This window comes from Pollicipes pollicipes, unplaced genomic scaffold, assembly GCF_011947565.3.
Source record: "Pollicipes pollicipes isolate AB1234 unplaced genomic scaffold, Ppol_2.1 Scaffold_7261;HRSCAF=8764_pilon_pilon_pilon, whole genome shotgun sequence".
Taxonomy (NCBI): domain Eukaryota; kingdom Metazoa; phylum Arthropoda; class Thecostraca; order Pollicipedomorpha; family Pollicipedidae; genus Pollicipes; species Pollicipes pollicipes.
In genome coordinates, this window is record NW_023597054.1 from 12,193,226 (window position 1) to 12,221,155 (window position 27,930).

The 27,930-nt window shown below is 55.1% G+C and overlaps 1 protein-coding gene across 1 annotated transcript in view; it reads right to left on the bottom strand.

The window, feature by feature from the left end:
- The window catches only part of LOC119113036 (uncharacterized), a 57,200-nt gene that overhangs the window by 15,846 nt on the left and 13,424 nt on the right, over positions 1 to 27,930 (bottom strand). The window contains 42 exon segments of the mRNA XM_037237356.1: positions 431 to 548; positions 846 to 992; positions 1,395 to 1,555; positions 1,825 to 2,097; positions 2,416 to 2,496; positions 2,831 to 2,896; positions 3,100 to 3,315; positions 3,579 to 3,756; positions 4,339 to 4,498; positions 6,154 to 6,299; positions 6,903 to 7,097; positions 7,957 to 8,090; positions 8,396 to 8,516; positions 8,912 to 9,052; positions 10,255 to 10,401; positions 10,607 to 10,758; positions 11,041 to 11,157; positions 11,723 to 11,755; positions 11,807 to 11,909; positions 12,418 to 12,551; positions 13,560 to 13,708; positions 14,172 to 14,349; positions 14,707 to 14,917; positions 15,754 to 15,938; positions 16,349 to 16,476; positions 17,771 to 17,877; positions 18,234 to 18,392; positions 18,663 to 18,760; positions 19,135 to 19,272; positions 20,034 to 20,112; positions 20,642 to 20,820; positions 21,233 to 21,378; positions 21,630 to 21,780; positions 22,511 to 22,699; positions 23,349 to 23,511; positions 24,079 to 24,296; positions 24,581 to 24,611; positions 25,054 to 25,080; positions 25,473 to 25,613; positions 25,951 to 26,063; positions 26,600 to 27,006; positions 27,789 to 27,921. Of these exon segments, the coding sequence (XP_037093251.1) occupies positions 431 to 548; positions 846 to 992; positions 1,395 to 1,555; positions 1,825 to 2,097; positions 2,416 to 2,496; positions 2,831 to 2,896; positions 3,100 to 3,315; positions 3,579 to 3,756; positions 4,339 to 4,498; positions 6,154 to 6,299; positions 6,903 to 7,097; positions 7,957 to 8,090; positions 8,396 to 8,516; positions 8,912 to 9,052; positions 10,255 to 10,401; positions 10,607 to 10,758; positions 11,041 to 11,157; positions 11,723 to 11,755; positions 11,807 to 11,909; positions 12,418 to 12,551; positions 13,560 to 13,708; positions 14,172 to 14,349; positions 14,707 to 14,917; positions 15,754 to 15,938; positions 16,349 to 16,476; positions 17,771 to 17,877; positions 18,234 to 18,392; positions 18,663 to 18,760; positions 19,135 to 19,272; positions 20,034 to 20,112; positions 20,642 to 20,820; positions 21,233 to 21,378; positions 21,630 to 21,780; positions 22,511 to 22,699; positions 23,349 to 23,511; positions 24,079 to 24,296; positions 24,581 to 24,611; positions 25,054 to 25,080; positions 25,473 to 25,613; positions 25,951 to 26,063; positions 26,600 to 27,006; positions 27,789 to 27,921 (6,153 nt within the window).

Sequence of the window (27,930 nt, forward strand, 5' to 3'; positions counted from 1 at the left end):
TCAACTTACCGTGCCCTTCAACAACCCTGGCATTATTCAACCAAACGTGCATCACAGCAACACGCAGAACTGGTCGTCTGAACACAGGACCGAGGGTTCGGCAGAGCGGATAGATTTGACGCCCTCTGTCCTCCACAGCGTGTTCCCGCCCGCAATGTGAACGCCTCAAGGTCACGTTGCCTACGCTCTCGCACGACTGCGGACCATATCATGTGATGACATCTGGATGCTTTCATTAGCGAGTATATCACCCGTGATGATCAGAACAATCACCAACCCGCCTGGACGAGATAACTCCGATGGATCTTTACGAGACTACCCACAAATCATTTCTGCTGAGAGACATTTGTTTCGGGGGCGGCAAATTCCGACCCTACTCCGAATTTCCCCCCCCCAAAAAAATTCATTGCTGATCTTCGGCAGCACGTACTTGCGTTGGCAAACACATATTCAAAGTCGATGGCGTTCGGCATGACGAAGAATCCGGAGCCGAACGAGGTCAGATGGTTGCAGGTACAGATCGTGGCTCGGTAGTTGGAGTCTGTGACCTGGGAAAGCCGCGACGGACACATGTGACGTATGCTGACGTGGATTCGGGATTACCGCGGGCAAGGGTGGTTATCGCACATACTGTCGGTGATTCATTTCAAGCCACATATTAACTACGCGATCGCAGAGGGAAACTCGGGACAGAAATATTCCCTGTTCCATGTGTAACCACACGGTGCAAGTACAGCGCAGCGGAACATAGGTGGTTGCATGGCTAAGGAACGCTGGCCGCAGCGGTGTTACGTGTCGATGCAGCCCAGCAGGCTTGTTAAGCCAACAGACAGTGCAGAACTCACCGTGCAGCCGTCGCTCTCCCACACGTCGGAGATGGTATTGTAGAAGAGACAGCCAGAGGTGTACACACGAAGCGTGTAGTTGGTGGAGTAGACGTTGGTCATGTTGGCCCACGTCAGGTTCGTTGCCGACGGGTCTTCGAAGAACACCTGAGGGAGCGCAACGCTGCAGCTGTGAGAACTGTACCGACAGAAGACATTCAGTCCGCTGATCACAACCGTGGGCATGGATGGATCCTTGTGTCTCTTCAGTGGGACATGACCCCTTACTCCTCTCCCGGGTGTTTGTCCCGGTACACTGATATCCCGCCAACACTTATCAAAAGATAGCAAACGCCTCAATACCCGCATGTCTATGGGGAATAACCAGCCTTTTAAGCTACCCAATCGATTTTCGTGAGGCTGCGCTCATGCACGCGAACATTGTCGTTCGAAACTAATCTAAGGCATCCACCAGTCAGCTGTTCAGAGCTGGCAGCTGACTGGTGGGTCGGGCCTGCCGATGATCACTCTGGCAACAGCAACCGTGGGGCCAGCCCGGCCCCTGCTCACCTCGTCATCTGTGGTGTTGGAGAACTCGGCCACCCCGATCCAGTACTCCCCGGTCATGTTGAGCACGTACGAGTCCGGCACAAAAATGTCGTACAGCGGGTACGAGTACAGCAGCGTGTCGTTACCGTAAGGGTCGTATGGCTCCAGGGCGCGGTTAGGCACTGCCGGTCAAAGGCCAGGTCAGAGGAAGCCGGCCTCGTGGCTTGTTGCGATGACCTCAAACATACGACCGAGCAAATGCAGCATCGTATTAGCTGTTTATGAAGCCATAAGTAACAGTCGAGTTGGTTGGAACGCATTAGCTCCATTGGTGATTGAAAATGGACTGGAGATGACACGGATTGCGGGAAGGCATGTCCGTCCAGCACCGCCGCAATCCCAGTCAGTGAACACCGCTTTAACGCCGTCACCAGTTTCCAGCGCTTCTTACCGACTTTGAGCCGGACGTACTCGGAGATGTACTTGGTGGGCACGACCGGCTCGGCTGTCGGGATGCCTTCCTCGGTGGGTGGTGCCGTCACCACCACCGGCGTGCAGGGCCGTGCGGGCGTGGTGCCGTTGTACCCCCCGGTGCCGTTGCCGTCGTACCACTCGGTGGTGGTGCTGGCGCTCAGCTGGCCCGCCGTGACGGTTGAGGAGGGCGGCCACGGAGCCGGCGTGGTCGAGCCGAACGTCATGAGGTCCTCCTCGCACAGCACGGCAGCTGCAGTGGCACGTCGGGTAGAACACTCAGCTGTAGCTCGGCTCAGGTCAGCCCAGCTCCGCTCAGCTCAGCTCAGCTCAGCTCACTGGGCGGTGCTGCACTACTGTGAGCTAAACTCAGTCGAAGTTTATTCGGCGGCATATAAATATGGACGCGAAGGCACAAAACCATTGACGAAGGATGAACACGCAGAAAGCAAGTAGAAGAACAGAAAATAACAGCAAACATATTGTGATTCGCCATCAAAACCATAACAATGATCAGATCTAAGCATGTTTCCATTTTCATGTTGGTGTTACAGCTCGGTGAGTGACGTACGTTCGGTGATGCCGCCCGGGATGCAGGTTTCGTTAGTGCCGTACGTGCTGTTCACTCCCTCCAGCTCCTCACAGGCCGGCACTACAACAGCAGGTAACAAGTGTGAGGGCGCCCGTGAGGCTGGCCAGCATACTGTGGCATGATATTAGCACAGCATCGCTACCGCATGAGGACGTAGCCAGGAAAATAGACAAGGACAGAACCATGCCATGGCCGTTGTTTGTTTTCCCACCCATTCATTGTACCAGCTGATCTGATGGAGATTTTGGCATGGTACGCGCTAAACAGAAACTTGACTGTCTTTCTTACCCTAAACAACAGCTACCGCAGTTGTAAGTTGTGAGCCTTTCAGCGTGTACCGCGCTATTAAACATGGGGCATAACATTCACAGAAATACGGTGCAAATGTACCAACCTCGGATTGTAGTTAATGGAACTGCTGTTGTGATTGGTATTGGTTCTTCCATGGGCTCTTGGGAAACTGGAAAAACAAAGTTCTGCATGAGGACGTTTGCGTTGTTGTGAACATTCACCACCAATTACCAGCGTCTTGTTTCGGCTACAAACCCGAACGGAAGCACGACACACAGACCCACTTCTGTTCCGTAGGTTGCTCATAACGCGTTACAAACTCTTCGTGGTCCTGGAAGTCTGGCCTGCAGCGCCTTCCCAGAGAGAACGCACCGTCCACAGTGAAGTTGGTGGGCAGCTGGACCTTCCAGACCCAGTCGTAGTGGGTGAGGTTGGGCTTGATGCCGCGCTTCATGAAGACCACCAGCTGGGCGTCAGGCCTGGACACCGACACCTCGATGTTGATGGAGACGTCCTGGCGCGTGATGTTCACCGAATGGTACATCATGATCTCCTTTGAGTTGGGCAGTGGCTCCACGAACGTCGGGTCTGTGAACAACCACAGGTGGAGTTTACAAGAGCTCAGGAAGTGGGATTTACGAGAGATGGGAGACGAACCGGGTGTGGCAATACTTTTGCACAGTAATGAAGCCAAAAGGCATATTGCATGCCTTCATATTTGCCACATCGGCTACATATGTAGCGAGATAATCTAGATCGAAGGGCAGCATGGCGAAACTGGAACGTACAGCACCAAGGAGGGAGAGGCGGACAGAAGATCGAATGGGGGAGACGGCCAGAGATGTGCTCACCAGGCAGGACCGGCTTGGATCCCTTCTTGCCGCGCGGAACACGGATCTGGATGCGCTGGTTGCTGGGCAGGTCGTAGACGGGCAACTGCTCCAGGTCGGTGGTGCCGACGCGCTGCACCAGCTTCAGCTGCATGTTCTTGCTGTCCTTGCTGACCGAGTCTGTCCCCTCGCCATACGACTGGAATAAACACCGCGCGCGGCTGAGCACGACTTGTCGCCAGGGGGCGTCAGCCGGTGCAACGTCCGCTGCCTCTTTCCCCCCGGGCAACAGCCGTAACCCCCCCCCCCCCGACCTGTTGCAGCAAGTTTTATTTATTTTGCACTGAAAATAGTGTATCTTACTTGGTCTACTCCACCCGCTAACAACTGGCATGACCTCAGCGCCGTAACCGACGACGACTGTCCCCGCCCGCCGGTTGCTGGACCTCCTGCCCGCGCCGGCGTGACTTCAGCGTCGTAACCGACAGCGGCCGAGCCCACCCGCCGCTTGCTGGACCTCCTGCCCGCGCCGGCGTGACTTTAGCGTCGTAACCGACAGCGACCGTGCCCACCCGCCGCTTGCTGGACCTCTACCCGCGCCGGCGTGACTTCAGCGTCGTAACCGACAGCGGCCGAGCCCACCCGCCGCTTGCTGGACCTCCTGCCCGCGCCGGCGTGACTTCAGCGTCGTAACCGACAGCGGCCGAGCCCACCCGCCGGTCGCTGGACCCCCCACCCGCGCGGTAAGCCGACATCGGTCAGTGCGGGCCACCCAACTGACGTAGAGTAGTGTGGGCCAGTTGATAGCCTGCAGCCCGACGGTCATGTTGTAGGCCTCGCTGCAGTTCTGCTCGACGTGCAGCACGGCGCATAGCGACGGGAACTGGTAGCTGCCCTCGCCCAGGTCCAGTTGGTACCCTTCCAGCTGCCAGCCTTCCATCCTGCAGCATGGCATGCATCGTGAAAGCCTAACAAGGCTGCCATCAATGCCAGACACTTTTTGGATTTTTTAAAGGGAAAATAAACACTGATAAATGAGTCTGCTTGGCGGCTGAAGTGTCTCAAAATATTTCCTTTCATGCAACATCACAGCGCTTGCCGGCTGTAACTCCAGGCGTAGGAGAGGGCCGAGTGAGTCCTCCTTTAACCATGAGAAATGTTAAGCTTGAGTGACCGGCCCGCCGCCAGCAGCCATTCTGGTAGTTCACACATTAGTAACCATTTGCTACGGCTGTGTGCATATTTCGGAAACTTGATCCGGCGGGTTTTTCTCCAACATGGCAGTGTCGCCATCGATTTGTCTCCGTCAATCGAATGACATGGAAAATCTTGTGTTTTTAAATTGCGAAAGGGCTGAAGATCGTGAGTCGAAACTGGATCCAGCTTTCAACTACCGGGCGTTTCAGGGACACGAGACTTATGCATTCTGAGGGAGGAGAGAATGGCTTAACATAAAAGCCAGAGTGTGGGTTAGTGTGAATAGACGACCAGGGGTGCTTAACGCATAAGCCATGGATCCGTCGGTGTCGATGCGTTTTCAAGGGATATGTCACGCATCAGGCACAGGAGGTGATGAAGGCGTAAGGCCGAGTGGACGACGTAGGTAAATGCCTCAGCTCTAACTAAAACGGATCACAAATTTATTTTGTCCGCAAGGCGCCAGTAATTGACCAGAAGGCGGCCAGCGCTACCTTTCCCCCGAGACTCATTTTCAATGCAAGACGATGTGGCTGATATCGAGATAGATTAGACCATGGCAACTTCTCTGGGATGTAGTCCTGCACATTATGACTGATAGACACGCAAAAATAATCCAAATAGAGGAGGCAAAATCGGGATGATATTGCAAAGTTGCAGGAAAAGCTCGTTTTTTCAAACGGCTTGTATAGAAATTCTTAGAGAATGAAACAGCACTGTTTTCACAAAATTCTGCGTTTTGTTGTTGAAAATTGCATGAACCTGCGATCGCTGGATGGCAAGCTATCAGCTTTTGTACTCTTGACGGCCGAGCCGAACCGCTCCAGTTGAGAACTTTTTCACAGCTCGCGCAAGATTCATTCGGCCTGCAGCCTCGCTCGTAATGACGGTTGGTAATATTATCCACGGCATTTTCCCCTCGCTCACACTATGCCACACAAAACGTCTTACCGGGTCAGGAAGTAGAAGGCAGCGGCTGTGCTTGTCCCACCCGCGTTCACACACCCACGCCTCCAAACCTGGCCCAGATATGCAAAGATCACCTAGTTCAACCATCGGAAAGCTACTTGTCTGGTCGAAATATTTCCTGATATTCATTGGGCTGCTGACCGTTACTCCCCAGAGTGAAGGCTTGAATCACAGACTGGTCTGAGTGCAGATGAGGGCGAAAGGATGACTAATATGCAGGGCGGGAAGACGAAAAGCTCATTAGTTTCCTTCACGAGCAAAACAAGGAAACTCCTGCCCTGATTCTATTTCATCCTTTTCCGCTTAAGTCTATATCCGCAGCCGGATCAGTCTATGGCTCGAGTTCTCACCAATGGCGCATTGTTCGCAAACCCAATTTAAATTGGAGTCAGTGATAGGCTGAAATTTACATTTGATCGTCTGAGCTCACATGACTAGCGTCATCTCCAAGCCATCCGGAGTCTTCAGGGTGAACGGATCCTCTCCAGGCAGCGCGATCGACAGCAACTTGTCCTGCATCGACTTGACCGACTCCATCATGGTGGGCACTTGACTGGCGGCGTTCTTTTTCTGTCGCTGAGAGCAGAGACCGAGGCTAGAGAACCAGTATTGGGGAAGATCCGCTGACTGGGCGGTCAGAAAGAAAGAATACGAAGTCTGAGTGAACATCGAAGAATGTCTCGGCATAGAGCCACCAATATTGAGCGAGCTATCAGGGTTTATAAAATTCACTACACATGGGTTATTTGTACTATAACATAGTACGACTATTCAATGGTTTCCTCCAGCACTTCGCTGCGCACTTGCTTCCCAGCTTTGAATGCTCGCGTGTATCTTTGTATCCTCCGAACAATTGAGCAGATAAGGCCTGGTAACGATCGCACCATCGTGAGTCTTATCGTAACACCTGTACATATTTTTATAGATATTTGGCAACAATATCTTTGGCCCAATCGCAGTGTGGACCCAGAGCGGATCCAGTAATTCTGACTGATCATCAGTACTTATTGATTAAGCTTGATCGCATCAGAGTGTACCAGGTGAGCCTGACCGCCGTCTGAGCGTCCCGGATGACTTTGACTCACTATCTCAGCGTACTGGACGACTCTGACTCACCATCTGAGCGCGTGCTGGATAGCTCCGGCTCGCCACCTGAGGGTGCTGTAGAGCCTGACTTACCAGCAGTGCGAGCTCGGTGGCCGTCTTGCAGGGTACCGCGTCCTCGTCCTCCTCTTCGGGAGTCGGTATTACCTCCTCCCCCTCCTCACCCTCTTCACAGAGCTCGTACTCCTCGTAGTCGAGCCCGCGCCGCCGGCGGGCCTCCACCATGTCAGAGGGCACCACCTCACCGTTCAGGTTTGTGTTGTCGATGCCCTGCAGCGACGCGATGGGGTCAACCGCCGCCTGCCGATGGGGCCACCCGCCGCCTGCCGATGGGGTCACCCGCCGCCCGCCGCCGGGACAGGGGATGCCACTCTGCGTAGCTCGGATAGCCGGCTGAGCACAGGTCGCTATGCGCGATGGGGTCAGCGCGGCGTTACGATCAGTGATGAAACAACGGTGTGTTTGGAAGCTTAAGATACGTTTTCGTTTTCAGGATCAATCTTATATCATATGTTGCAGACATGTGGCTAGACTCTGCACTACAGACGTCTCATGCGAAGGAAGAGCAGGGTTGGTACACGCATCGGTGCGCGTTCAGATGCTGACGTCGCCGATGTCCCCATGCTCAGATATTGTTCGAACGGCTTGCACCCCATTTGCGTTGGACTTGCGTTTCGCTTCTATGCACGTCAACCGCAGAAGTGTCTATTCTTTAGCCGTTTGTTATGGGAGATGAATAAGGTTTATGTAGGTAATGCAGAGAAAAAACGCGCCCTAGAATAATGCACGGATTACTGAATATGTGATAATCATGCATGTGGCTTAAGAAAGGGGTGCTTAGGAATAGAGCAGGTTAGATTGTGTTGTATCAGCATTGTCTCCGCCCCAGCAATTGAGAGTAATACAAAAACAATTCGTATGAAACACACAGCATGTGATAAACCATACTTGGTTTTGCATGATCACCAGTTTCGTGTTGCTGAATATTGGTCATCGGTTTCACCATCGCGAGCCTATTTCACATGCAAATTGTCCAATATTAGTGTCAACATTTATACGTTATCGTATCGTGTTTTGCCCGAAATGCTCGCGGGCATCTGATTGGCCGACTTGTCACCAGATGGCTGACCTTTCCGACGGCGGTCACCGTGCCTAAGTTGCTGGTGACCATTCCCTCGGCCTGCTTGGGGTCGTTGAGGGTAGAGTTGAGCAGCACGCTCTGCAGGCAGGTGCCCCCCACCGCCTGGATGGCGGCGTCCTTTCCTGCGGGCGCACACCAGAGCACATCTGTGCGCCGAGAGGACCCGCTCCACAGACAGAGACATGATGATGGTGATAATGAGTATCATAGAGTGCGTCGGCTACTTCGGCCATTTTGCACTCGTACAGACCAAGACAGGATGCCTTCATAGCAAGCGTGAAACAGATAGCCTAAGAAAAGTCAGAGAGTCAGAAAAGAGTTCAACCGCACATACGAATGGCCGCACCAAGCGCTGGGGTCTCGCCCGACATATCCGACACATTGTCGGCGCTCCGACAGTCCGGGGCGCCGGAGACCCGGGCCTCACCAGCCGTGTCGACAGCCTTGCCGTCGCCCACGATGGCTCCCGTGGTGCCGAGTACCAGCGTGCAGTCGTCCAACGTGTTCTGGTTGAGGTTCTCCACCTGCTGCAGCATCGCCCTGTTCTCCTGTGGCCGAGGCGGACGCGGACGTTGGTGAGAAGGCGATAGCGGACAAGTGCACAAGCTGGCAGGGGCGCGACAGTATAAGGGATGCCAAGAGAGGACGTTTGCCATAGTACAACCCGAATAATTTGAGGGACCAGACGACGTTCATCGTCATGTTTACGTGAACAACGGTCGCACTTCTAAAACTATACAGAAAGCAGCTACCAGCTACTCGTGAATGCCACCAAAAGGTGTATCTTGTGTTGTCTAAGACAGCAGGACGACCACCGACGCCTCTCTGTACGGGGACAGACGTGACGGCTGCGGAAGCAGCCCAGCCCAGCCCAGCCCAGCCCAGCCCAGCCCAGCCCAGCAGCAGTAGCGACAGCAGTCACCGCCGGCCGCGCGGCGCTCACGTTGGCCTTGGAGTTAAGCAGATCGAGCCGCTGCCGCTCCTGCTCGGCCATGATCTCGGCCAGCTCCTCGGGGTCCATGGTCTCGGCCTCGACGCCCTCCTCGTAGTAGTCGTACGCCGGCGTGGTGGTGAGGGTCTCCGTCTGCGGCCGGCCCCGGGGTCAGCCCACACGCCTGGGGGAAGCTTCCGGCCTCCATCCGGGACACCAGGCGGCATGGCGGCAGGCTTGGGGATCGCGGGCAATCTTGGTGAGACCTGGCGCATTATGGCGACAAAGCGCGACTTTGTGGCATGGAACTGAACCCCGGGGCGTTAGTTCTGTCATGATATGCGCTATTGCGGTGCCTTCCGGTTCTTTGTTAGCATCTTCAAAAATATTCGGTACCTTATAATGTTATTGAACCAGACGAACCTAAAATTGTTTTAGACCTGATCCAACATTCCCATTTCCCTCCGTAGCAAATCACTGGGAAATTTGACCTCAGTACGAGTTGTCTCTGCGGTGTCAATTTGAGAAGTGGTCATCTGCAATGTTCTGTGTACATTGCCATTCTATGGTGAGTCTGAATGTGTGAACCAATTTTGTAATAAAAACATCAGTGCCATGAGCTTTAAAAGGGAGACCTGAGGTCAAGATCACATCAAGTAAAATTTTGAAGTTTATTTTAACTGGGACACCAAACTGTTCATTTATAAAGAAAACGCCTAGCATATGACAGTTATGATGTAAGAGTGGCTCAATGTCAAGATCATGCCAAGTCAGGTATGGAATATCATTGTCGTGGATGCAGATTTCAGTGCGAGATCAAGCACGGTCAAAGCGATTGACGGTCACATATTGAACTGGCGCCGATACACTCCCAAAAAAGAAACGGTTAGCTACCAAGCGCTGTTTGTCTTTTGGGCGAGCATATCTCGTTTAGGATTGTCATCTTGTATCATCGTCGAGGCAGTCAACAAACCTCAAAACTTCGCGTGCAGTGCAAATGGTAGCGAAGGGGTCGAAGCTGGCTGACCTAAATTTTGAGGACAGTTGGAGGCTGTTGTGGGGAGGACTGCGCCTAAAAAACAATACGAATAAGAAGGCTGTAACGCGAGTAACTGAGTGCGGTCTGGACACACGTGAAATTTGGCTAGGAGAGAGCAGTCCAGTAAGAAGAAAAACAGAGTGAGTGAGGTAAACCGGTGGAGAGAGCTTACGAGGATAGTCTGCATGCGGAAAGAACAGAGAGGGTGAAAGGACAGCCTGCCCGCAGAGACCGCAGAGAGCGTGAGAGGAATGTCTGCACGCAGAGAGGTCAGAGGGAGAGTAGGCACTGCCGACTGTGCCGGGCGGTCGGTTACCGGGTCGTCGGGTAGCTCGATCTCCTCCAGGGAGGAGCGCGCCTGCAGCAGCTGGCTGAGTCGCGCCTGGTCACCCTCGCCCATAGCGCGTGCCACCGTCTTCTTGGCCTCCCAGGCGGCGTACTCGCCCTTGGTCGGGGTGGAGGTCTGACGACAGGCAGCTCAGGTCACTCAGTTCAGTCAGGTCAGGTCAAGGCAACCTGTCACCACGGCGGGCTGCGGGAATGCCAAAGGCCAATGGCAGATCGCACGCGCATGATATGTGGTCAAAGGCGATCGTTCGACGAGAATGGTCGACCTGGATGGCCATGCTCGTATGTGTGTGCATATGTGGGGAATGCGTGGAACCCACCATGATCACGTCAATTAGGATGTCCCTTGATGCGTCGAAGTTGTCGAAGATTGTGACGTACATCTCCCAGACACCGTAAGGGAAGACAAAGCGATCTTTTCGGTCTTTTCCGAATTTGAGGATTCTGGTAAAGCCCTCTGTGATGTCCTTAACTGAAACAAACACGCCCATCCAAACCGCCGTTAGCTTCGCTATGCATACGTCACCGCGGAAAAAGTTTAACTAAAACACTATAGGTATCAAACTCTAATGATGTTCCTGCATTTCAATCTGTAATAATTGAAATAAATTGTCTTACAGGCAGACCAACACGGTATACACGGCACATCAACACCATAAATGACCAGCATTCATTCATTTGCACTGAAAACGTCTTGCGCCTCCATTGACTAAGAGTGGTGGCAATGGCAGACTGATAGGATATCAACTCTTACTGAAGAAGACATATTTTCCAATCTTGTCGCCGTCGGGGTCCTTGAAGTCGGCGCACTCGATGTACCAGTCCTCGACGAGCGCCCGTCCCGGTGTGGGGAGGCTCGCCGCCAGCGAGGCTGCGCGGCAAACCATGGCTCAAACCCACTGCCGTGCGGCCTCACCACGCAGAACGCGACTCAGAGCCGTGCGAAGCATGCAATACTCAATCGTTTGCGGATTGTATGGTCACGGCTGGCCCGCGCAACAGATACAGGGACCACGCCAAATGACGCGCAACAGGTACAGGGACCACGGCAAATGACGCGCAACAAGACACTGCGCTCGGCGCAACAGATACAGGGACCACGGCAAATGCCGCGCAAAAAGACACTGCGCTCGGCGCAACAGATACAGGGACCACGGCAAATGCCGCGCAACAGATACAGGGACCACGGCAAACGCCGCGCGACAAGACACTGCGCTCGGCGCAACAGATACAGGGACCACGGCAAATGCTGCGCAGCTGGTACAGGGACCACGGCAAATGCCTCGCAGCAGATACAGGGACCACGGCAAATGCCGCACAACAGACACAGGGACCACGGCAAATGCCGCGCGACAGAGACAGGGACCACGACAAATGTCGCGCAACAGGTACAGGGACCACGGCAAATGCCGCGCAACAAGACGCCGCGCTCGGACCTGTGTCGTTCCCGGTCTGGCCGCCGTCCGCTCCTGGCGCCACCATCGCCGGGTCGTAGTCGGCGGCCGAGACGCCGTGCGCGCGCAGGTTGACGACGCGGCCCTCTGGCGGCTGCACGATGCAGGTGCCGCCGGTCGGCGCCTGGTTCAGCAGCAGGTACATCACGGCCACACCAGTCTCGTCGTCCTGCCGGGCGCCCGGCGCGGTGAGGGACGCGCGCTACGGGGCGGCCGCGATGCCGCCGCCCATCCGGCAGTGGCGTATGCTCCAAGACACCGGTAACACCGCTTTTATTGAAAGCGTCACATTTGTGATATTTTAAGTACCAACGACTTCAAAAACAACGACGCAATTAATCTCGCATCTAGTTCAGGCTTGCCTAAAAAACAAAGGAAACGTAGACATAGTGAGACGAGATTTAAAGCCCCTCAGAAACACTGACCTGAGGCATGTGGCATTGTGAAAGGTGACAATTCAGCACAAGAAATCTGAACTCAAGGCTTTGCTATTAGTCATTCCTGTGACTCCCGCTGCGGGCACACGCCGTCCAGACGGCTCCGTAAAACATCGCTCTGCTCTGGCCGAGGCTAGATGCGATAACGCTCATCGCATACAACCTCCGTGTGCTTTGCACACATCCAAAATAAACTAGGCAAAACCAAGTCGGACGTCACACGGCGGTATTGCGACTCACAAACACCCTGCTGACGCCCATCTTGGCTCGGAACTCCACGATGTCCGGGTAGTCCGAGAAGAGCGCCTTCTTGATGGCCACCTGCGGCTTGCCAGTGCCGATGATGTACTTCTCGCCGTCTCGGATGCGGTACTCTGGGAACGGGCAGACAGGCTGGGGATCAGCTCTGAGATGGAGGGGCGCCCTGAGAGCGGGCAGACAGGCTGGGGATCAGCTCTGAGATGGAGGGGCGCCCTGAGAGCGGACTGACAGGCTGAGGGCTAGTTCTGACCTGAAGGCGGTATTCTGAGAGCAGACCGACAGGCTGGGGGTCAGTTCTGAGCTGGGGGCGGTGCTCTGAGAGCGGATCGACAGGTTGAGGGTCAGCTCTGAGATGGAGGCAGTGCTCTTAGAGCAAATCCACAGACTGAGGGTCAGCTCTGAGCTAGGGGCGGTGCTCTGAGAGCGGACCGACAGGTTGAAGGTCAGCTCTGAGCTGGGGGCGGTGCTCGGAGAGCGGACCGACAGGTTGAGGGTCAGCTCTGAGATGGAGGCGGTGCTCTGAGAGCGGACCCACAAACTGAGGGTCAGCTCTGAGATGGAGGTGGTGTTCTGAGAGCGGCTGAGGGTCAGTTCTGAAATGGAGGCGCGGGCTTGGTGATGATATCGTAGTCGAGCAGCATTCAACGTCGCTGTTACTTCAGAAATATTGCATAATACGGGGAACAGCCGCGTAAAACATTGTTCCAAAGGAGAGTGCGTTTACACGAACGGCATTATCTTTGTATGAGAAACAATGTATGTTATCATGATTTGAAGTCTGGTCACTCCATAAGGACAACATCGTGCAGAATCAGCATGATACGTGACAAGAGGAGCAATGCATTCGCATGTGGCTACGCAGCCCACAATCGAGGGCGCACCTGAATTGTTCTCAAGGGAGTGGGTTATGGGGCATTATTTGTGGTTCAGGGGCGCGTCGTACACTGTGGTCCCTTTGTGCTCTCCAAGGGAGGGACGAACTCGGCTGGTTAACTTCACGCCGATTTTTAACTTTTTGTCAGCAGCTATCTGTGGTAAAACGAAACAATCCTGGCGTGGGGAATGGCACCCCCTCCGTTCGCCCCCTTGGCTGCACTCCCGCCCCGCACCACTGGACTGACCTGTAAAGTTCCTGACGTAGTATAGTTTCCAGTCCCAGCGGAGCATACCATCGCAGAGCTCCTCGCAGACGCCAACTAGCGCCACGCGAGAACTCGGGTTTATGATAGAGCCCTTGTCCGTGACCCGACACATGTCCGCCACCTGACACCTGGCGGACGAAGAGAGAAGCATTGTCACCCAGCCGCCCTCCGCTTTCCGCTGCTGGCAAAGAGCTGCTGGGATGCTGTTGGACTGCTTGACTATCTGCGTTGTGTGAGATAACCTGGTGCACACGTTATCGGGTTACATCAGTCACCAGCTGCAACTGATTTCGCATAAGTATTGCCCGCCCCCCCCCCCCCCCCCCCCACTTCTGCGTCCGGAGCCATATGCGCATTCCACATATGGAAATATCCGCCAGCACTGTCTTCACCGCATTCAGCTCTAGTCGTGCCAGAAAGGCATGACAGGCCGACTAGGGCTGCCAACTCCCCCCCCCCCCCCGCTCCCTTATCCGCAAGTATCTCCTTAGCGCTGACGACCGATGGGACCCAGAGCTCCCTTGACGTTGACGGTCAGTGGGCACCGGACAGCCACTTGTCGCTGAGAGCCGATGTGATCAGAGCACTCACTTGACGCTGACGATGGGCGGTGAGCCGGGCACCACGTCCACCAGCACGGTGCCGATGGCCTTGCGCGTGTCCGACGCGTCCCGCTTCCGCATTTGTACGCTGATCTCGTACGTGACGTTAGTCGTGCGAAACTGCATCGTGTTCAGTTCCAGGATCCCGCCTTGGATGTTCAGCATGCCTGCCAGTGGAAGCACACGCTGGAGGTTCTGTCTAAGAGAAAGGAGCAAGCGCAGGGAGTGCTGGTGCCAGAGAACGCTGGAACATGATGCTTTTCCTGAAGAGCATGGCTGTAGACAAAGAACAAATGTTTGTTTACCGCGGTTTGTGACGATGCATGGTGATCTAAGTTTGTCCTTACAGGGGCAAACTTGGACTACTATGCATTTCTGCATACTGAGGGAAGGTACAGGCTAAGCTTTGTGTTTTTCTGGAAATCATGCCCCAGTGTGAGGCCCGCCACGCAAAAAATCAGCGCTCAACAACTAACTGCAGGGAGCCGACCGCTCCTCGCATGCCACCTGCCGGCCGCACCGACCTGGTCCCTGGCCGAAGCAGCCGCCCAGGTCGGGCTTCTCCACCTCGTAGGTGGCGTTAGTGACGTTGTCGTACACCCAGTCGTACAGCTCGACAGTGGCGTTCATGATGGGGTCCTGCAGCGGCTCGGTGCGCAGGTACCAGCCGGACCGAGTGCGGGGCAGCTCCTCCTCCGCCTCCAGCCGCCGGCAGAACCACCAGTACTCCAGGTCCTGAGGCCAACCAGTGCCGTCTCATGAGGTGTTGCCGCCTGGTACGTCGCCTCTGCTCGGCGAAGGCAGGGGTGTTTGGAACGCTTGTAGTAGTTATGCCTGAAGTGTTAACGCGTTCTCTAATAAAGAAGACATCAAGTGCGCAGAACATCGCGATGAACTATATAGTTTTTATACACATAAATTAAACTAATCAGTAACAACTCGGCTGTAAAGTTCTGCCAAGCTGGGTAATTTGGATAAGACGGTAGTTGCCGAGTCATTTCACAGCAGCAGTGTGGAATGTATCGTCTATTGCTCTTAGCGACTTGAAGCAATTAATTCCGAAATTGCGAGCGCGTTTCTGCTTTGGCCAAACCGTTTGAAGTGATTATAAGTACACCGAATAGCTGGAAGCATACACCTCTAAGACCCATTTAACATATTCCACATCTCACGCTAACTGTGGGAGGGCCTCTGTGAAAACTTCTAAACAGCAGAATGTTCCATTTTCTCGGAATGGTCCAGCATGGCTCAATCGGGAAAACATAGCTGCCAAGTGAGAGCCCCGAGTTAGACTCCCTTTCGACGCTATTGGTCCTGGACGCTTCATTGAGCAGTGGGGTAGCTAACGTTTCATGAAGCTTTTCACGAGGACATAGGTCGCGTACCCTAAAAAATGAACCAGACGCTGAAACTAAAGCCACAGGCATGACGCCGACTGACGACGGGAGGTTTGGCGCAGAACGCTCGTAATGACTGCGCTCCAACGATGACTTCGGATCGCAGAAAACCTTGTTACCCACTGACCAGAGTGCAACACCTGCTTGCCGTTTCGCTCTCCGACATCTTCTTACCTTGTCATCCGGATAGTCAGGATCCATGGAGAACTTTTCGGGCTCTAAGAGCACCATCTGATTGTAGCCTCTGGATATGACGGAGCTGCCACCGGCGACCATGGTGACGATCAGAGGCGACCTCTTGATGCGGATGAACGTGAACACCCTCTTGATGAACGGCTGCGAGGGGTCCATACCCTCGCCTGGGCGGAAAGGAAACGGCACGTCAGAAGGTAGCATTGAAATACTGTGATCTTGTTGATTGAGCACGTAGCTAGAAATACCTAGCCCTGGTTTAAGGAAAGAGCGCCAAATTGCTAAGCATGCGCGGGGCACTAAGTCCAATTGATATCGCTGCTACGTTTTCAGCGATTCAAAGTGGGTAAGTTCTGTTTAGACACAAGGAGGTGGCAGGCACTCCCCACGCAAAGGTGTGATAAAAGCTTATAAGCGCCTGCCTTTACTTTGCACTTTTGGATCACTCGATTTCGACATACGTTAACAAGAAATCTATTCATGTAAAGCTTTCTACATTATGTATTTTGAATCAACTAAAACATCATGGATCGCAACCACGCCTGCCCACTGATATTGCCGTGCGCACGATACTTGCCCGATATCTGTAGAGAGTAGGTGAATCTGTACGTTCCATACTCTAAGAATCTTGCCGGTATGAAGAGAATCGACTTTACAGCCGAGTCCAATGAAGTTAGATCCACATCACCCATCTCTGTCCCCCACCTGTAGACAACGCAGATGATATGTACGACGAATTCGCGGAATTTTTGAAAACGGTTGACAAAGTTCACAACTTTTATACGTGCGTCCCAACAAAAGGGCATCCATATTTTCATCTCATTGGAATGCAAGTTGTAGAAAATAATGCCCCGCAACAGCCCAGTAGCGAGCACACCCAATAACACGCGCTCGGGTGGGGGGGGGGCAAATTGACCCCCGGAAGGTTTTTCCAGAACGGTTTCCAAACGAGGCCTCGCAGCCGCGCCAAAATTTGCATAGCAGTAGAAAATTGAATAGCGAATCGTTTCACGTAAAAAAATTAGACGTTCCTTGTGAGATCACTGGCCTATGGCAGGTCAAAGTCAGGCCATGGTTGCAGCGAAGGCGATTTCTGGGGAATTGTCCAATCTGATACAATAACGTGGTGTTCGACGAATCTATACATCTCTGAGATGCTTTCTTAAGCACCACATATATAAAATGAGCAAATTTCGCTGAACTAAGCTCAGGTCAGACCAAGGTCAAAACCAATTCGATTTATTACTCTAGTGCTTGCTACATGGAATAGTCTGTGGTGCTCATTTCAAATTCATTGACAGCAAGAACCGCATTATACATCTTCCATTGACTTCTTAGAGGTCAGAACAAATCATTGACCTGAGATGACCCGGGTCGACATTTTGTTTTAGGAACATATTGCCTAGCGTAATCTTTGCCGCTTATTCAAATAAAAAACTCAGAGCAGTCTTGTATGATTTTGGTCACCATGACCTTCAAAAGGTCAAACAAGGTCACTGACCTCAAACGAGCTTGTGATCTTTTGCTTAGAAACAGTTGCCTAGGTTCTGGGGGCACTTAAGAGACCAACCTGGATTTTGACCTTGTTAGACGTTATTTGACCTGAACATCACGACCTAGGAAGCTGAAACTTTGACCTAGGTGAGTTCATGTATAGGTCAAGACACCCTGTAAATTTGGTGTTTCAAGCTTCCTTAGCTTCCAAGATCCCAGTGGGGTCAAATTGGCCCCGCCCCCCCCCCCCCCCCCCCGCCCAAGTGGAAGGTATCTAGCCGGCCACCCGGGACGTGTTAAACGTAGCGTCCATTCTCAGAACCGGTCGAGCACGACGCCGCGGTCCGGCGTTGGGTGGTTCAGAATAGGCCGGCCGGACCGCTGCACCGTCAACCGTTCCGGCGAAGGGACCCGACCAGGCCGACCAGACCGCGGACCGTCAGCCGGTCCGGCGGAGGGACCCGAGCAGGCCGACCGAACCGCGGACCGTCAGCCGGCCACTCACGATTCGTTGATCATGGCGGCCCGCCACGTCTTGGACGTGTCCAGCGAGGCGTTGCAGTCGATGGCGCACACAGTGACCAGCTGTACTGGGTCCTTCCTGTAGAACTCCTGGAGGCAGAGCGCGCAGAGCGGACGGTCAGGACCGGGGCGGAGTCACTCGCAGCGGGTGAGGACCGTGCTGTGACACATTGGCGCGGCGGCTTCAGGGGCTGCGGACAATCCGGCACCCACAGGTTAACGTGCTGCTGTTCAGTGGTGCTACATGCACGGAATAGATCAACTGTCACTGATCTCTCATGTGCACACATCCAGGACCGGGAAGAACAGGAGAACAGAAGAAGATGATCCGCCCAAGCCCCACAGTGCAGCCTGACGCGGTGGGTAGCCGCGGCTCCCTTCCTGCAGGAGCGCCGCCGCCGCCCGACCGGCTCCGAGGCGGCGGGCCGCGAGAGCACCCCGCTCACCTTGGGCATCCAGAACTCGGTGGAGTTATCCCGCACCATCAGGTCCGGCGGCCGGCACGGGATCGACGACACCGTGAACGGCAGCTCGTTCCGCGACGACGACAGGAAGTTGAAGGCGTGCACACTCATCCGGTACTGGCCCTTCCTCATGTAGGTCCACTAGAGAGGGGAAGGTGCGTAATATCTGGCAATGACCCTTTCTCATGTAGGTCCACTGGAGAGGTGGAGTGGCGTGCACTCCAACCTTAAGATCTCCATGGTCAGTCCTAATCGCAGAAAACATGAGTTGAAAAGTCAACAACGTATAAAGAGCAGCACATACAGGAATGCAATGCGCACACAGACGGTTATCGCATCCAACCTGCTGCTAACAAGCTCTGAATGCATGAGTTCACGATCCAGTTCTAGCAAAGAGGACCTTATACGTACGCTGAGGGGCATGGGGTTCAAGATCTGTCCTCCGTATATATAGCTGCCCGGCGAGTACTCATCGTGGCATGTGTCGCGGTCCCCGAATCCGTGCAGTTCTGGAAGATAAGTACGCTGAATAAGCTGTTTCTTTCAGCCTGTCGGCCACCAAACCTTTAGCCAGTCCAGTCCAGTCTGTATCAGTTAAGTCGCTTCATTAACTTGGATGGTCACAGATGCGGATTACCTCAGAGTGCTACAGACCAGACCAGACCTACAGAGCAACTATGCAATATTCAGAGCATCTCATCAAAAACACAAACTTTGCCCTCGCTTACTGAGCGATTACGCAACATGCAATCAGCATCTCAAGCAGTGCCGGGGTCTGGCTCTGCGGTTTTATTTTGCTAGCCGTTGCATTCCCCGCCAGCAGCACCCCACCCGCTCCCGGACCGCCGTCACGAGCTCGGGCCCGCGTCCGTGTGGCACTTACTGGAGCCGTCGCCAGGGTTCCAGATGAGGCAGGCGTACGTCCCGACCGACGCCATTCGGATCTCGAAATCCTTGTTAGACTTGGCTTCTGACACTAGCAGGTAGTCGTCGATGATGGCATTGACGGCCGACTCCAGCACTGGGGGCGCGTCATGACAACCTCAGAGCGTCGCCGTCACGCGTCACGGCAGCCTCAGAGCACCGCCGTCACGCGTCACAGCAGCCTCAGAGCACCGCCGTCACGCGTCACGGCAGCCTCAGAGCGTCGCCGTCACGCGTCACGGCAGCCTCAGAGCGCCGCCGTCACGCGTCACGGCAGCCTCAGAGCGCCGCCATCACGCGTCACGGCAGCCTCAGAGCGTCGCCGTCACGCGTCACGGCAGCCTCAGAGCGTCGCCGTCACGCGTCACGGCAGCCTCAGAGCGCCGCCATCACGCGTCACGGCAGCCTCAGAGCGTCGCCGTCACGCATCATGGCGGCCTCAGAGCGCCGCCGTCACGCGTCACGGCAGCCTCAGAGCGCCGCCGTCACGCGTCACGGCAGCCCCAGAGCGCCGCCGCCACGCGTCACGCGTCACTGCAGGCGACGCTGAGCCGGGCTCAGTTGTAGACCCAACGTTAAGAGAGGCATAGCCAACTGATCACCTCGGCTCGTGGGACCGTGCATTAGTGGTGTCGGTAAAAGGCTAAGTGCACTTATTCAAATAATGTTTCGGTTGGGAAATACTTTATTTATCCGTTAACTATACAGTTTCTAATGCATGCTAAGTACTCCATATTTGACGCCATTACAAGTGTTCAGCACAAACAAGCACTTGTGTAAAATCGGCTACGTTGCCAGAGCTGTTAAGAGCCTATAAAACCGTCACTCGACACAAGTGGATCGACGGTGTGAACGTACCTTTTACGGTCAAGTTGACGGGCATGGAGCGGCCTTGCAGAGGATTCCATCCATACAGGCTCACTGAATACGTGCCTGGCTGAAAACGGACCAGCGACATTGACATACGTCCACGCAGCACGTCACCTGGTATAAGTTGCGTCCTCCGACGCTCATGTCACCGCCTCGAGCTCGGCGGCGACAACTGCCGGAATGTCACCTAGCCGGGTGGATGCAGCAACAGGCGCAAAGAACATGAGTGGTGGCGACGAGCGTACGAACTCCCACTCAGACGGCAGCTCGCAGCAGGATGTGTGCAGCTCTCGACCCTCACACAGCTGGGCTCATACTGGGGCCGTGGCTGACGTACGCCACCATTACCCTGAAATCACGTGTGCCGGCTTTGGGAGGTAGGCGACACCGTTACACCGGCACCCCAACCTTGCGAGCCCACTTAGTCATCTGCTTGGTTTTTAGGCTCACCAGTGTGGGAATCATCACCAAAGACGAAATAACAGTGCCACTCTGACAAGCTTTAGTCGCTTACGATGCTGCGAATAGACAGGCAACCAAAACCAGACAAGCAAAGCAGTGAAGGACGTCGCGAACATGTTGTCCGGGCATCATACCTCGGGGAACATGTAGTCGACCGGGGAGGTAGAAGAGTTGGTGAGGAATGTTCCATTATCCATCTCCAGAAGATATTGGAAGATGGTTCCTTGCGTCATATTGAGGAAGAAAGAGACGTTCCTCTCAATGGGGAACGAGTCGAACTCTGGACCCTGCCCCGGCATGTAGGTGTCGCCACCTGCCGGTACAGGCGGGAAGCATCGCTTCGTCAGCCGTATTGCTCTGTGGCGGTACGCGGCGGCACCACTCATGGTTTACAGCATATGATGCATTTAATCGCGGCAGGCGTAATATAATAGGCGTGCACTCTAATTATACTTAGCAATACATTGAAATGATACAATACTTGTCGGTGTAACGCCAGACCACCAAGTTCGGCGGCCTTGCAAGTAGATATCCATGCTCGTAACTTGAAGCTAGCTGCAAGTGAATCCCACATTCGCCACACACGAAAGCGAATCTAGCGCATTATCCTATCAAAGCATTTGTTTCATAAAAATGCTCAGTCATCCGGCTTCAGATGGTGTACTACTACACGAACCATACAAGTACTGGTTTGGTTACATCCTTTGGAGGTCGCTATCGCCTACCGATGGGCAGGAATGGCAGATAATAGGCGCTGGTGGAGAGGTTCTTGATTTCTGCCCACACTGGCACCCGATTGGTCATCTCGAACTCTGAGGCCAGGTTGTAGACGCGCAGCTTCGCGCGGTAAGTGCCCTCCTCCGCATACGTCCTGAAACGGGACATCCAGCGTTGCAGTGTGGCGCCGCGTAAGCATGCTTCTCTGCATGCGAATAGTTTGTCGGTATCGTCGAAAACTCCGCTTACCGGGCGATGGTGGCACGAGAGGCTGGTATTTGTGAAATAAAGGGTGCTTTATGTTCCCTCTTTTCACGCACTCCATATGCGAGGTGACGAAAGAGCGCGTGTTCCGCGGACACTCCGCGGCGGGCGAGTGATGGTCCGCGCGCGCCCTGGGCTCACCTGTTGTACCCAACCTCGTAAATAGTGTCGGCCTCCCTCTCTTCGGGTATCTCCCACTCAATGACGTATCCGTCACCGGTGAACAGCTGGGCTGACGCCATGGTCGGCAGAAGCAGGTTCGCCGGGTACACCACCGTGTAGTTCACGTCGCCTGGGGCGGGACCAGGCGCCGGTGAAGCCGTGTGGAGCTTTACAACAGCAAGCAGGCGTGGCTGCTCTGTTCCGACACCAATGGCGGCAGTATCGCCCGAGGGATGGACCCTCTTAAGGCGTCACATTCGCGAGACTGACATTTGCTCACAGCCTGCGTTGCTGCTGTGTTTGGTGGTTACGGATATGACCGACGTTGGCTAACCGCGCTGTCAAATGTGGAACTTTTTCGTTCCCTTTGCCGCAAAAATTTAGTTTAAGACTGACTGAGACCTTAAGTAAACACCATAACTATTCTAAGTCACAGTCTACCTTTCAGTTAATTGTACTTAATTATTTACTTTTTAGGTTGATTTACTTCCGAGAAGACCTGAACACAACCTGCACCAGCATACACAACCTGCATACTCTTTCATGTGACGCATCTTGTGACATAATTGAATATGCACCCCGGCCACGTGCGTGCACGCCGTGGATGCGACTGACACGCCAGAACGACCTTCCGGTGCTGTCGCTGGGAGACAGTTCCCCACGCGTACGTCTCAACACGACCCCTCAACACGAGAGCGCGCGAGTGCGGCATTCGCTCGACGCGTTCCTTCAAGCGAGCTAAAGACAGCTCAGCGAGTACGCGGTCCACTCGGGCCTCGTCCTCTAATGGCCTCCAGAGGCAGCTGAGCCGGTGTGCGGATCCGCCCCTTCCGCACGCCTCCCCAGCGCAGACAGCTTACCCGGCACGGGCCAGAGCACAGGAGCGTTGTCGAGCAGGAACCACTTGTCGGTGACGGGCCTCTGCACGTACAGCGTGTGCCGGAACTCCTCGGTGCTCCATTCGTTGCTGGCCGTGATGATGACGTAACGCGGCCCGGGATCACCGCGCCGGTACCAGTAGATGTGCGACCACGCGTCCTTCTCGATGTCTGAAACCGCGCGGATGGTGGTAACGATAACGATTGCGTCAGCGACGATCGCTGCGACGGTGGTGAGACAACGTGCGGGAACACGCCAGCGTTGATGACGATAATGCAGACGAGCGTGATGGCGAAGGTTATTTAAGTAAGGTCGATGGTAGATGCGATGGGTGCAGTGACAGTTATTGTTTCTTATGATGATGGGATGATGCTGGTAATGGTGATGTTGGTGATGGGGCATGTCGTTGAGGTTGGTGCTGAGCTTAATCAGGGCCTAGCTGGCCGCCTCGATACGGCACATTATTCACAGCTTCACGCGGCCAGTTAAGTCGCTTTTCCCCAAGCTGTCGAGAACGTTCGGTGAGCCAGCTGATTGTTGACTGAGGTCTCACATTTTGAGGCTATTTGATTCCACAGGGAGCATTTGATATACTGTCAGTGCCTGACGCATGCGGGGCCCAGACACGGCTGAGATGGCTTTCTCAAACTACATTTTGGGGCGCCTTTGCCCTCCACATTTACCACGGCTGCAAACACGGCCATCGGCACCGGCCGCGCACCGCGAAAACAATCGGCAGCAAGTAGCGATCTCACGACCCTTCTGTCGCCAGATCGGACGCTAGCCGCGAGCCGCGACGGCCCGCGGCTGGGAACTCACTCTCTGCTTGCTCCGTCTCGTCCTTGCCGCCCAAGTGCGCCTCGCCGAACTGGAAGCTGACGGTGACGTAGCTGCCGGCGTCGATGTAGACGGTGATGTTGGTCTTGTTATTGGTGGTCACGTGCTCTGGGTCAATGGTCACGCGGAATTTCTTGATGGGAACCTGCCGGGGTGGAAGGAGTGGCAGTCTCGATCAGTGGGTGGTGCACTTTTGGAAAACAGTAGGCACTAACAGGGGAATAGAACACTGGTGGTAACATCAGGCCAGAGGATGAACAGGTGACGTCACTTTTTTCTGTCGAAGGCGCGCATGCGCCCAGCCAGTTACACAGCCAGCTGCGCGACCCTCGTCGCTTTTGGTGTTCAGTTGAGCACTGAGAGTGGAGATGAACTGGGATATATCTGCAGTCTAGAGATGGAATGATGGCGTCCGGGTTCCCAGCTGCGCGTGATTAGTTACAACAATTACGACAGACTGGACGAATTCATTTGCGCATGTATAATTATTGGTGAGCACTTCAGTTGCTGAGCCTATGGGCTATTTTTGTACCCCTCCCGGTGACCCCCTCCTAATCCGTGACGACCTGACCAGGATCAGATTGCAAAGTAAGTGGAATGAGCCACAGCCAGATTAGCCGCGCCCTCTACCGTCTCCAGCGGAAGCCTGACCGCGGTACGACCTCCGACCTGACCCGTGATGACCGGTGACCTGACCCTTAACGACCCTGACCTGAACGTCGATGGCCTCTCCAGCGCTGGTCTCCGACGCGATGTCACCCTCGGACACGATGCTGGCGAACATCTCATACGCGCCGATCTCGTCGTAGGTGTGGTTGATGGTGAGCTGGACGGGCGACGAGACGATGGCGCGCAGGTAGTGGCGCGCCTGCAGCGTGCCCGACGAGCCGCCGTCCGAGCCGGTGCTGCTCACCGAGCCCACGTCGCTCTCTGGAGCGGACGGCGGCCAGTGACAAGATGCCGGGCGGCGCGCTGGACTGAGCAGCCAGAGCTACTCTGCCGCAGATGCAGCGAGAGGTCGGGAACTTTTCATAGATGCGGACAGACGCGACCGCTTGCAATGGACGCATGCGTTGGTAAATCGGGACGACCATCGCCGATACTGGCGGGGCAGCCACGCACAAACCCTGGTGGCCATGCTGCAGTGCGTGGGAGAGCAATGACACCACGCACCAGCCACTACGTCGGTCTGTCGCGGCGCGGCGCCCACCGACCTTCGCCAGGTCGCGTGTCGCGCCAGCCCAGCTGCGCGCCGCCCACCGACCTTAGCCAGGTCGCGTGTCGCGCCAGCCCAGCTGCGCGCCGCCCACCGACCTTCGCCAGGTCACGTGTCGCGCCAGCCCAGCTGCGCGCCGCCCACCGACCTTAGCCAGGTCGCGTGTCGCGCCAGCCCAGCTGCGCGCCGCCCACCGACCTTAGCCAGGTCGCGTGTCGCGCCAGCCCAGCTGCGCGCCGCCCACCGACCTTCGCCAGGTCGCGTGTCCCGCCAGCCCAGCTGCGCGCCGCTGCCGACGTAGCCGATGACGTCACCCGGTTCCAGCCAGCTGGCGGTGGCCAGGCTGGAGTCGACCAGCAGCTTGCCGTAGCCGGGCCCCGCCACCGTTTCCGACACAGAGTAGAGCGCCCTGTAGCCAGCCACGCCGGGCGGCAGGGCCGTCCCGTTGTCGGCCGCCGCCGCCAGGGGCGCTGCGCTGCCGCCGGCGCCACACACCGACTGCGGAGGCGGGGAGCGGTCAGCGGAGCAACATCAGAAGCACGTCAGGGTGGAGATGAGGCGCCGGAGTTGGACAGAACAGAACCGGAACAGGCCTAGGGCCAGCCTGACAGAGCTTAGCCCGGCGGAGTGGCACCGGGATGTACAAGCGCGGTGTTAGCATCTACATGCTTGGACTCTCAGCGGAAGACATCGACTGATCGTGTTCCGGGTGAAATGTTTCACGCCGACCTACTCCGGTGCCTTTCTGGGCGAAAGCTGCACCTTCATTTGAAACACTGTCACATTCTTATTTTAGAACACCCTGACGTCACGTCATGACGTCATACTGAAGGTAGTGCCCAGCGCAGCCCGTCGTCCAGAGCGAGGGCTGTTCGACCGCGGACACTCACGGCCTCGCACTGGCGTCTCTGCGAGTAGAAGGGGTCGGACGCCTCGCACGCCACCGTCAGCTGGTCGACGTCGTCGCAGAGCGCGTCGTCACACTTGCCGGACGAGTGGCAGTAGCTGCCAGGGCAGTCGGGCCGGAACACCTGCCGGCCGGGCGGCTCGCTTCGTTTGCGGCGGGCGGCAGCGAGACGACGGCACCAGTGACTGATGATCGGACCAAGAAGAGCACAGCGAGGGGCACAAAGGAGCGCACAGCGAGGGGCACAAAGTGAAGAACAGTGGGGTGGTTGAGATTATTTCACCATTACCGAGTTTTACACATACAACTGTGTGCTACGAAGCACATGCATGTAACGATATGTCCAGAAAATCAAATAAAAAAGCAAAACAGCAATGAGATTTTGCAAAGTCCGCATTGCATATAACCAAGCTTTTAGCCATGAACGAGAAGAGTTCCACTGTACTCCAAAGAAATCTTACCATCAGCTTCAGGCCCCCGGCTTTTGTAGCATAATACTCGAATCCAACCAGAACGGAGCGGTCGGTAACCTTCGCCCAAGGCATGATGACTGCCGTTGCCTCGTACGTTTCACCTGCCAAGGTCGCAGTACCCACCACCCCGGTGTCACGACTGAGTGCAATTTCACAGGCGAATTTGACGCGTCACTGTTTTTCAGTGCAACACAGCAAGCACCCCAGCTCTCTCACGCCAGGGCAGGAGTGTGCTCAAAACGCACCAAAGGGTATAACGCTTGCATACAGTGCGCAAACTTTTGGAATATGTAGTGACGAGTTCATATAAAAATAATGTCTTTATAACGCTCCTGGTCATTCAGGTACGCGGCACATGATCCTCCCAGACCCAGCTGAAAGAGTTCGGCACCTGCTACTGGGGCGTATGTGACAGTTGGGAATATGCCCCATGCGGCGTGCGCGACAGTTGTGAATATGCCCCTGCGGCGTGTGCGGCAGTTGTAAATATGCCCCCTGTGGCGCTTGTGACAGTTGTGAATCTGCCCCTGCGTCGTGTGCGACAGTTATGAGTCTGCCCTTGCGGTGTTCGCAACAGTTGGGAATCTGCCCCTGTGGCGTTTGCGTCGCGCCCCTTCGATGACGTCAGCTAGCGTACCTGCAACGCCCGACTGAGCGGGACCGCCGGAGGCCGCGCTGACCGCCGCCCCCGGGCCTTTGGGGTTGCTGGAGTAGGTGCTGTCCTTCGCGGAGGTTCTAGATGAGAATTTAGAGCCTCCTGATGCCGAAGAGCTGTCAGACGAGGAGCTGCTGGATGAAGAGCTGCTGGACGAAGAACTACTGGACGAAGAGCTGCTGGACGAAGAGCTGCTGGACGAAGTTTTGCTGGATGAAGAGCTGCTGGACCAAGAGCTGCTGGACCAAGAGGTGCTTGACGAAGAGCTGCTGGACGAAGAGCTGCTGGACGAAGAGCTGCTGAATGAAGTGATGCTTGTCGAACTGGAAGAGCTGGTTATGCTCGACCAGGTTTTGGATACCGTAGATGAGAAGGAGCTCCAGCTTGCACTGTAGAAAAACAAACGGGAACGTGCTTGCGTGGAATTTCACGGACGCTAACTTCAGTAGCCATCTATCATCATCTATTACGGACCAAAGAAAAATGATGACACATTAAGAATGCCTGGTCAACAGCTTGTTGTTCGCAAGCAAAACTTGAGCACCTCAGCCCTTGAAATGTTTTTAGACGTTCCTGTTGCACGGTTGCGGGATACGGATATGTTTCACGACGATGATTGTTGAGTAGCAATGTTCCGACCGTGGCCTTCAAAATACCGATCCAGCAGAATGGTTGATTTTGAAATTCCTATCGTGAGCTGGAGTCAGGGCACTTTCTGGTATCAAGGAATGGCTGAGGGACTACCATTTCTCCAGAAAACTTTTGACCCTTGCATTTTACGTAGTGTCAATAGACTGTTTGTCACATCACGTTGGCACTTTTGTCATGCAGTTTAATCTGATATTTCGCTCGTACTAGCATTCTTTTGGTGGCTGAATCTTAATGTTGGCTTGATATTAGGTTAGCAAGATGAACTTAATTATCGTGCGGAGCGAACCAAATGAGACGTCTCCAAGAAGAACGGAAAGTGTGAAAAAAGACACATCACCGCCCATGCCAGCCCACATCTCCCTTTACGCAAGACTCGAGGGCTATTATTTAACAAGTCTAAGGCATGAGCGCAGCGGCAGCCACCCCGCTCACGCCACCCTCCATCCGACCCCGCCGGTGCCCCGAGCCCTCCCCCAGCGTCGCCTCCTTGTCCGTGCGCGACTCGCGCCGGCCCACTCACGGGCTGCGTTTGCGGCGGCGGCCAGCCGGCTCCGGTGCCGTGTACCGCCCCAGCTCGAAGGTGGGCGCTTCGGCGCGCAGGTCCGCAGTAGGCAGCTGCGGAGGCGTCAGGCCGATGGCGCGCACCGTCGGGTCTGCCGGCC